General features: G+C 47.3%; 1 protein-coding gene across 1 annotated transcript in view; it reads left to right on the plus strand.

The window, feature by feature from the left end:
- Positions 1–10,043, plus strand: part of si:ch211-191i18.2 (uncharacterized protein LOC564095 homolog) — a 12,439-nt gene extending 2,396 nt beyond the window's left edge. The window contains exons 2-5 of the mRNA XM_038724397.1: positions 5,014–5,097; positions 5,189–5,340; positions 6,918–6,998; positions 7,768–10,043. Of these exons, the coding sequence (XP_038580325.1) occupies positions 5,014–5,097; positions 5,189–5,340; positions 6,918–6,980 (299 nt within the window). The 3' untranslated portion in view covers positions 6,981–6,998; positions 7,768–10,043. The remainder of the gene's footprint in view (positions 1–5,013; positions 5,098–5,188; positions 5,341–6,917; positions 6,999–7,767) is intronic.
- The last annotated feature ends 374 nt before the right edge of the window (positions 10,044–10,417 follow it).

Raw genomic sequence — 10,417 nt, forward strand, 5'->3', positions numbered from 1 at the left:
AGGAGGAGGAGGAGGAGGGAGAGGAGGAGGAGAGAGAGGAAGAGGGAGGAGGAGGGAGAGGAGGAGAGAGAGGGAGAGGAGGAGGAGAGAGAGGAAGAGGGAGGAGGAGGAGGAGGAGAGGGAGAGAGGGGGAGAGGAGGAGGAGGAGGAGGAGAGAGAGGGAGAGGAGGGAGAGAGAGGGAGAGGAGGAGGAAGAGGAGAGGGAGGAGAGGAGGAGGAGGAGGAGAGAGAGGGAGAGGAGGAGGAAGAGGAGGAGGGAGAGAGGAGAGGGAGGAGGAGGAAGAGGAGGGAGAGGAGGAGGAGAGGAGAGGGAGGAGGAGGAGGAGGAGGAGAGGAGAGGGAGGAGGAGGAGGAGGAGGAGGAGGAGGAGGAGGAGGGAGAGGAGGAGGCAGAGGAGGGAGAGGAGGAGGAGGAGGAGGGAGAGGAGGAGGAGAGAGAGGAAGAGGGAGGAGGAGGAGGAGGGAGAGGAGGAGAGAGAGGGAGAGGAGGAGAGAGAGGAGGAGGAGGAGGAGGGAGAGGAGGAGGAGGAGGAGGGAGAGGAGGGAGAGGAGGAGGCAGAGGAGGGAGAGGAGGAGGAGGAGGAGGGAGAGGAGGAGAGAGAGGGAGAGGAGGAGGAGGAGGGAGAGGAGGAGAGAGAGGGAGAGGAGGAGGAGGAGGAGGAGGGAGAGGAGGAGGAGGAGAGAGAGGAGAGGGAGGAGGAGAGGGAGAGGAGAAGGAGGGAGAGGAGGAGGAGGAGAGAAGGAGGAGGAGGAGAGAGAGGAGAGGGAGAGGTGAAGGAGGGAGAGGAGGAGGAGAGAGAGGGAGAGGAGGAGAGAGAGGGAGAGGAGGAGGAGGAGGAGAGGAGGAGGAGAGAGAGGGAGAGGAGGAGGAGGAGGAGGCAGAGGAGGGAGAGGAGGAGGGAGAGGAGGAGGAGGAGGACCTGCAGGTTTAAACACTTCAGTTTGATCAACAGCTGGTTTCTGTAAAGCTTGAGCATCATGTGACCGCCCCCCCCCCACGCTTTTATCCTTCCTTTCCTTCCCTCCTTTCTTCTCCTTCCCTTCTATCTTCTCTCCCTACCTTTCCTTCCCTCCCTCACTCCTTCCTCTCCTCCTCTCTTTGCCTCCAGAGGAGAAAGTATCTCAGCCCCGCCCACACAGTTTGATGGACAGGTGACCTCTGGCAGAGTGTGTGTCACCTGGTTTTCATTTCCTCCTCCCTGCAGCGTTGGGTGGAAACTCTGATTGACAGGCTGTTAGTGATGAGACACTTCCTGTTTGGTAACAATTAGCATCCCGCCCCCTCAGTTCCCATCAGCCCACGGTGAGTGTGTTAATCCACGTGTGCGAGCCTCTAATCTCTGTAATCCACATCAGCCAGCTTCATGCTAACACGTAGCATGTGAGGCGTCAGATGACCGACCTCCTTCACTGTGTTTCGGTCAGGAGGAGACAGAGAAGAAGAAGAAGCAGCGGGAGGGAACTTCAGGACTCACCTGCAGCTAAACCTAAAGTTCAAAACCATCTGAAGCTGCAGCTGCTTTCTGACGCGATATAGTACAAGAACTGCAAGTACATCAATAAAGTACTGTGCTCAAGTACAACTCTGAGGTACTTTTACTGTAGACGCCTCAGTTACCTCACAAGTTTAGATTTTTACACTAATCACATGAAGAGTTTAGAAAACTGGTTATAAATTAAACTCCCCACAGTTTACTTTTTAACTTGTGTTTGTATTTTTGTGCCGTATTAGTACTTTTACTGCAGTAAAGGAGAACTCCCTGCCTCAGACGGCCTCCTGCCGACTCCGTACAAATGTTTCATCGGATCAGAGTTTACGGCTCCGACCGGTTCGGCTCCCGGGCGCCGCGAGGCCGAGGGAGTTTGTTTAAGTCCGACCTCGGCGTGTGATTTACCTCCTGCAGGAACGTAAATCCACTTTCTGCATTCCTCTTCTTTATAAACAGACGTGTTTCCCTTTAAAGTTTTCAACATCAGGACATAAATCTGACCTCCAGACTGGGAGCGCCGCTCTGAACTGGTTTCCAGTACCCTGCAGCGCAGACCGAGGGACTGCAGAGGGACCGGATCTCGTCCCATGAGGGATTCAGCAGTAATGAAATCAATCATGAGTGAGACGCGTGACCTTTCAGAGGAAATTAGATCATCTTCTTCTGCTGTTGCTCTTCGTGTAGCTGCACAGACACAGGAAGCTAAAACAGGAAGTTTTTTATTGGGAGGAGATGTGAAACTGTAAAAGAATGAATGATTCCAGGAACAAAACAGATCATTATAAACTGAACTGTCCTCTCGCACGGTGCTTCATTCTTCACAGAGACTAAAGCCGCGTTTTGACCAAAAGTACCGGGACGTTTAAGTATTTTTCAGCGGCGCTGGTTAAATGTACGCAGAGCGGCGGATACGAGTCGCCTCTATCCTGATTGACAGGTTGTCAATTAGCTTGTAGCCCCGCCCTAAAGCCTCCCCTGCTTCCTGGTCTCTGTTCCTCTAAATGGGACCATAATTTACTAAATGAACATCATGCTGTGTTGAAGAAGACTTGAAACTAGCGACTGAGACCAGAAACTCATCAGGAAAGTGTTTACTGAGGGAATAAATCAGCTGACAAGTAGAAACATTTTCTCAGAGACTTCTATAGAGTCGCCCCCTGCTGGCTGCTGGAGAGGACGCAGGTTTAAGTCGCCCCCTGCTGGCTGCTGGAGAGGACGCAGGTTTAAGTCGCCCCCTGCTGGCTGCTAGAGAGGAAGCAGGTTTAAGTCGCCCCCTGCTGGCTGCTGGAGAGGACGCAGGTTTAAGTCGCCCCCTGCTGGCTGCTGGAGAGGACGCAGGTTTAAGTCGCCCCCTGCTGGCTGCTGGAGAGGACGCAGGTTTAAGTCGCCCCCTGCTGGCTGCTAGAGAGGAAGCAGGTTTAAGTCGCCCCCTGCTGGCTGTTAGAGAGGACGCAGGTTTAAGTCGCCCCCTGCTGGCTGTTTGAGAGGAAGCAGGTTTAAGTCGCCCCCTGCTGGCAGCTGGAGAGGACGCAGGTTTAAGTCGCCCCCTGCTGGCTGCTGGAGAGGACGCAGGTTTAAGTCGCCCCCTGCTGGCTGCTAGAGAGGAAGCAGGTTTAAGTCGCCCCCTGCTGGCTGTTAGAGAGGAAGCAGGTTTAAGTCGCCCCCTGCTGGCAGCTGGAGAGGACGCAGGTTTAAGTCGCCCCCTGCTGGCTGTTAGAGAGGAAGCAGGTTTAAGTCGCCCCCTGCTGGCAGCTGGAGAGGACGCAGGTTTAAGTCGCCCCCTGCTGGCTGCTGGAGAGGACGCAGGTTTAAGTCGCCCCCTGCTGGCTGTTAGAGAGGACGCAGGTTTAAGTCGCCCCCTGCTGGCTGCTGGAGAGGACGCAGGTTTAAGTCGCCCCCTGCTGGCTGCTGGAAAGGACACAGGTTTAAGTCGCCCCCTGCTGGCTGCTGGAGAGGACGCAGGTTTAAGTCGCCCCCTGCTGGCCGTTAGAGAGGACGCAGGTTTAAGTCGCCCCCTACTGGCTGCTGGAGAGGACGCAGGTTTAAGTCGCCCCCTGCTGGCTGCTGGAGAGGACGCAGGTTTAAGTCGCCCCCTGCTGGCTGCTGGAGAGGACGCAGGTTTAAGTCGCCCCCTGCTGGCTGCTGGAGAGGACGCAGGTTTAAGTCGCCCCCTGCTGGCTGCTGGAGAGGACGCAGGTTTAAGTCGCCCCCTGCTGGCTGCTGGAGAGGACGCAGGTTTAAGTCGCTTCAGCTCTCGGAGCCGGAGCCCCCTGCTTGGTTTGGAGCAACCTTCAGACGGAACCTGATTGTTTCTCGGTGCTGGAACAGGACGAGATAAACTCCTCGCTCGTTTTCTGTCTGTCAGCAGGTTCCCGTTGGACTCGTGGGAAAAAGTCTTGTCCTTGTTAATAAACAGAGAGCTTATCGCCGTGTTCCCGGCTCAGTGACCCTGCTGCTTTATTCATCGTTCTAAACATCAGGAAACAGTCAAAATATCCAAAGTGACGACAGACATTCAGTTCGCTGTGAAATAAAACCAGTGCTGCATCTGTAACTTCAGTAAAAGTGGTCCTACAGTAACATTAAAATCTTTACTGTTATCATCAAAATATACTTAAAGCACCACCTTAATGTTGCAGGTGGAGCTCGTTACTTCATGTTCTGCTGGTAGTTTATTCTATAAAGTCTTGTATGTTCTTTTTCAACAAATTGATTAATCAGCTAATTATTTCAGCTCCTACGTTCTAAACTTTACCAAAAGTAAAAGTACTGATCGTCCAGATATGACCTGATTATTAATTCTGATGTCGAAGCTGTGAGTTTGAGGAGCAGCTGCAGGCCATGTGTTGGTCTTTACCGTACCGTCCGCTGTAGGAGAGCAGCTGGATTTGACTTCTCCCTTCAAACAACAACTCTTCAACGTGCTGCGAACACACCCAGACACCCACCAGCCTGAACGCACCCTGTTTCTACTGGAGGCAGATCAAGAAAATACTCATGAGACACACCTGCAACGTTTTATTAACCCTTTCACTGTCGGGTTTCTGGCTGTTCGAAACTTTCATCACTAAGCGAACATGTCTTATAATAATACAATAACAAACTTTAGTGAAGGAGACGCAGAGAGAAAGATCAAACAAGGGAAGAAAGAAGAAAAGCATTAAGATGAACAGGTGGAAATGTGTTGCTCTGACTCTGACAGCCTGATCTCCTCAGGCAGGTCCTGACAGCAAAGCTCTGTCCCCCTTTAGCCTCCAGCCTGGACTCTGGGGGAGACAGGAGACCTGCCTTGAGATCTGAAACACCAGAGCTGAAGTTATCTGGCTGACACGTTAACAACCAAAGTTTATAATAAAGGAGCCCCAGATGTTTAGTTTCTGTGCAGGACGGGGTTAGCATAGCTTAGCACAAAGACTGGAAGCAGGGGGAAACTGTTAGCCTCACCGCCGTCTTCTCAGTGACAGAACGTGGGTTGAACTGTGTTTGGTGTTTTTGATGTTCATGTTGCTGCGTTGTGTTTTCAGTGTCTGATGCTCAGTATTACGACTTCACGCCGCCTCCAGACTACGACTCGGACTACAACGCCACCTTCGACTACAGCTTTTTCAGTAAGTCCCACTCTGTAGACCTTCACAGGCCAGTGTCAGACTGCGATCAGGCTTAAAGGTTTCACAGGATCTGTTGTGGTGGTGCGTTCAGGTAACGCCAGCAGCGAGGACCTGGACCAGTTCAGTAAACCGTTCATTGACCCGGAGGAGGAGGAAGAGGAAGTGACTGTTACTATCCAAAGAGCCACAGAGCAGGACACGACCGATGTTCACGGCAACGCCGCACCACTTCCTGTTTCTCTGGTAAGAACGAGAGATTTACTGAACATAACTGGTTAACGTCGGCCGTTACACTGATGGATTACCTTCAACCGGTTAAACCAGGTTTAAGTTAAACCAGTTAAACCAGGTTTAGCTTAAACCAGTTAAACCAGGTTTAGCTTAAACCAGGTTTAAGTTAAACCAGTTAAACCAGGTTTAAGTTAAACCAGTTAAACCAGGTTTAAGTTAAACCAGTTAAACCAGGTTTAGCTTAAACCAGGTTTAAGTTAAACCAGTTAAACCAGGTTTAAGTTAAACCAGTTAAACCAGGTTTAAGTTAAACCAGTTAAACCAGGTTTAGCTTAAACCAGGTTTAAGTTAAACCAGTTAAACCAGGTTTAGCTGTACTGTACTTCACCTGGGTCTGTGTGACCCAGTACAAAATGTTTTAATAAAACACCAAAACTGAGCAGCATTGTGTTTCTGCTTTGCATGACTGATCAGAGCCAATCAGAGAGCAAAACCTGAGCGCCTGCATCATTGTTTTCACCTGTCCGCACTAACACGCCACCTCGGAGTTTAAAACCAAAACGGGTTAGTTGCGTTTTCACACTTCAACGTTTCAGATGTTCAGATTCAACGTTTTAATCTGGACGCAGCAGAAGGTTTTGTAACGTAGGCGTGAGGATGAAGAAGATCAGTTCTGTCCTGCTGATATTTTTACAGCGAGAACTGCTGATTCGACACAGCTGAGTGCGAGTCCATCTGCTTCCTATCAATGTGCAGCAGAGCACCAACCAACACCGACACAGAAACAGGACAACAGGCTGATCTGGGCTCTGTGGTCTGGTGGTTTCAGACCGTCTGTGTTTGTGTTTGCTGACTCCAGATAAAAGAGTCTCTGTGTTCAGTAAGTCGACAGCGAATCACACAACAAATGTTTCCAGAGAAGAACCCAGGTCTCCGACTGACAGCCTCCAAAAGCCTCTTTGTTTTAAAACCTCAGGAACTCTGAAGATGCCGTGAAGAAAGTCAGACGGTCTGCTCTTTATGTTTTAGCTAAAGTTAAACCGACCTCCACAGAGAAGAAGATAAATACGTATATATACTGTGTAGGTCGTCGCTGAGCTCATGTACAACATGTTTCCCGGGCGGATTTTAGAGGATTTATTATTATTTATTTTATACATACGAGGAATTTGCTTTGGTGCTAAACATAAACCTTCAGTTAACTCAAATAAACATATAAAGTAAAAATCTATAAATATGGAATAAACAGATTATAGTAATAAAAGCATAATAGAATTTATTATAATATTTACATGTGCAGGATGGAAGGATTTATTTTCATTTATATAAACATAAAATATAAAACCTATAAAAGAAAACACGGCAGTTTGTGAAGTGATCAAACATTTACAGGACGTGTTGTAAAAGAGGCTGACGGGGGATTTGTTGATGAGGCTGCAGACGGGAAGAGGTTCTGGTTCTGATGGACCGCAGCCTCCTGCTGGAGGGTCTTTGTCACCTACTGGCCTCAGAGTCCTGCAGGACCTGAAGGGACCTGTTTTTCCTGTGTTGTCTGACAGAGCAGCTGACGATGCCTTTTCTGTCTGTAGGAAATCAGGACGCTGGTCTGGACTCTGGGGATCCTGGTCAGCCTGCTGCAACACACACTATGAGGCCGACACACTCAGCAGGTGAGTGGAGCTGTTGTTTTCTGTGTCCAGCAGGTGGCGCTGCAGCCTCACAGGTCTGACCTCAGATCTGTCGGCGTGTAGAAAGCAGATGAACTGAAAGCTTTTCCATCACGGAGGATTTCAGCTTCAGACACTTTGTGTTTTTGTCTTAATTATCTACAAATCAGGGAAATTAGGTGTAAAACACGTATCTGACCGTTTGTGTTTCCTGTTGCGTGCAGCCAGGAGTTAACACCAACCTGAAGAATGAACCTGCTGCTTCTGTATAGATTTCTGAATTATTATTAATAATAATAATAATTAATTATAATTATATGAGTGACCTCTGGGACTCTGCAGAGTGAGGTTTGAACTGAGGATCAAATACTGCGATGCTCCCAGGATACTGCAGTATCATATAAAGTATCCTGCAGTATCAGCTGTGGAGCAAGAACTTTCCAGACCTCCTGATAAAAGCTAATGTCATGGAAAACGGAGGCAGCTGCAGATAAATGAGCTCGTTTAATTCTGTCTGACACGTTTAAAGGTTGATGCACAGATTCATTTTTGGGATTAACTCGTAATAAGTCGTCGTGACATTTAGAGTCGGACCTACGATTAAAGCTACAGGAGAAAAAGTGACTCACGCAGAAGTTCCCGTTCTGCTGAAAAAGGCGTTTGTTCCTCACAAACCGCCGTTCTTCAGTGTATTTATATCAAATCTAAACGTGTCATCATGTCTGACGTTCACCTGCAGCTTCTCTCAGACTGACGGCTTTCTGTTCTGCAGCTGTTCCTGGATCAGTTCGATCCTGCAGAAACCAGCGTGGGTCGCCTGGTCTGAGGTGGGCGGGGTCGCCGTCACCTCTGTGACCTTTGACCTCTGCAGTGTGAGACGCCTCCAGAAAATGGCAGCGGAGCCACGGCTTCCCTCGGCGTGGGGTCACAGGTGGACCTCAGCCAATCACAACGCTCACTGAACTTTATCACACCGGGAATTTCTGTTCACTTTTTCACCTTTTTTTTATTTGAATGTGTGCGAGACCAGCGGGCGCAGCGTCGTCTCTTCAGTATAAACTGTGGTGGGTAATCTGTGCACGTACGGAAGCTCATTAATGACAAAACTGCTGAGTGAGAGCGAAGGAAAACAAATCTGAACAAGTGGAGAAAGAAACAAAATGTGAGGGTTAAACTTTCTTCTGGGAACTGACCTGAAATCTGTTTTTCTCTTTAATGCTTTTGTGGGTCTGTTTCCTCTCGGCTTTCGAGTTTTCTGACCTGCAGGTTCAGGTTTGGTTTCAGGAAAGATGGTTAAAGGAAGCCAAAGTCGACTGTTGGCAGGAGTTGCGATGCGAATGCTGGATACTTTGTTGATCCATCCCTCAAAAAAAACCACGACGACGTCTGAACGTGTGACGGGAAACAAAACATAACGACGTGTTTTTGCTTTTCTCTGTTACCGTAAAACTCCGATTAATAGCCGAGCTTTTATTTGCTAAAGTCACTGAATTGACCCGGCCAATATTTAAAACTGAAACAGGATGCTATGAAACAGTTTATTTATAATTAACAGAATATTACTTTTATAAAAATGATCCAATAATATCGAAAACACGTCATTCATTTGATCCAGCTGCGACAGACGGCGTCTTATGCGCTTTTATTTTGAAGTCAACATCACGACAACAACAGGCTGCAGGAGGAGAGAAGTTAGCAGACAGAGAGCGACGGACTTCACGTGACAGGATTCACCACTTGGATTCATTTTTATAAAATGCTGTTCTGGTTCTTTTGATGGGTGGAGCCTCACAGACTGAACGGACACATTAACGAGGCTTCAAAGGTAACACGAGTCGGCACTTTTCATCCCTTGTACCATCAGGTTACACCTGTAAATCTGTAAGAATCAGACTTTGGGGCTCGTTGTTTCCGTTAAATGAATCGTGGAGAATCTAACCGATCTAACGATGTGCAGCGTGTCCACACTGACACATTGATCACACGTTTAAACATTAAATATGTGGATTAACAGTTTGAGCAGCTCAGAAGCAGCTAAAGCGGCGACCCCGCAGGGTTTAAAAGGTTTTAAACATCCAGAGAACTTCTATAAAAACCAGACCAGGCTTTTAATGGAGACCTGCGTTTATTTGTCCAAATGTGTTCCCACAGCAGGCGGCTGTTTGGGACTCGGCTATTAATTGAAGTTTTACGGTACTCAGATCCTCTACTGCAGTAAAAGTACTAATACCACTATGTAAAATACTCTGTTACAAGTAAAAGTCTGCGTATAATCAGGCCTCAAAGTATCAAAGCAGGCAGATGTTGTCTATCATACCTGCTCATCAACGTGCAGCAGGATGTTGAGCTGTTCAGTTTCAGACTGCAGCTGATGATTCTTTTCGTTCTGGATCAATCTGCTGATTTGGTTTGTAAAGATTCTGCCGTCACAGTTTCCCAAAGCCCAAAGATGTTTTACAGGAAAATAAATGAATCCATAAAACTTCATATTTTATAAAACCGTGTTCTTTCTGCGCTCGTCAGCTCGTCTGAGTCTCCGCCTGCTTCAGTTTTGTCATTAATTAACTCCCATAAATCCACCTGAACTGATGGTTTATGTTGAACTTTGTTTCTGACTGACTGAGACGTGGCTGTGTTTCCTGAACAGCGGCGCCCCCCGGTGTCGCAGCCCCCATCAGCTCACTCAGATTAAACATCTCAAAGAGAAAGAAGTCACTGTAGCAGCTGTGGAAATGTTAACGTACTCCTCCACGTTTCATCTCTGGAAACATCATAACAGCACTTCTCAGTTTGTTGTACGTCGTGTTTCTTCTGTCATAGATTAATGAAGTGAAATCTAACGATAAGACTTAAATTAAACTCTGCTTCACTTCTCATGCCGCTGTTTGATTATCCACTGTAACTTTTTAATTCAATCATCTCTCTTCAAATTAAAAGTCTTCGGACATATTGCTGATGTTTTCTGCAGAGAACTTTTTTAACGTTTTAAAATATTACAGAAATTCAGTTTATCAAAGCACATATTAAAAAAACAAGAACATTAGAGGACTTTATGTGTTTTATTGTTTTACTTTAATATTTGTTAATAAAATGTATGAAAAGTTATTAACAGCTTCTTGTGGATCTTTTCATGCAGCGTTTTTTTACTCTGTCAAACACACACGTGAATCCTTCTTCAATCCTTTTTGCTGGAATCAAACCAGACTCCAGCAGATTTTCCTGTAAATCTTTATCGGTTTTTCTGGCAGTCAAACGTCAGCAGTCCCGATGCTGATGTTTGTTTTTGGTGTTTAACCCTTTTACATTTTTGTGTTGTCTTTCATTTCGACTCGTCACCACTAGTTTTACACTTCTTTATGGAATTTATCAGGAAAAAACAAACTCATTTACATGAAATTCTACTTTTTCTTTTGAGTAAAATA

The sequence above is a fragment of the Micropterus salmoides genome, unplaced genomic scaffold, assembly GCF_014851395.1.
Source record: "Micropterus salmoides isolate LMB-PRFRI ecotype aquatic unplaced genomic scaffold, ASM1485139v1 Ms_hic_scaffold_17, whole genome shotgun sequence".
Classification (NCBI taxonomy): Eukaryota; Metazoa; Chordata; class Actinopteri; order Centrarchiformes; family Centrarchidae; genus Micropterus; species Micropterus salmoides.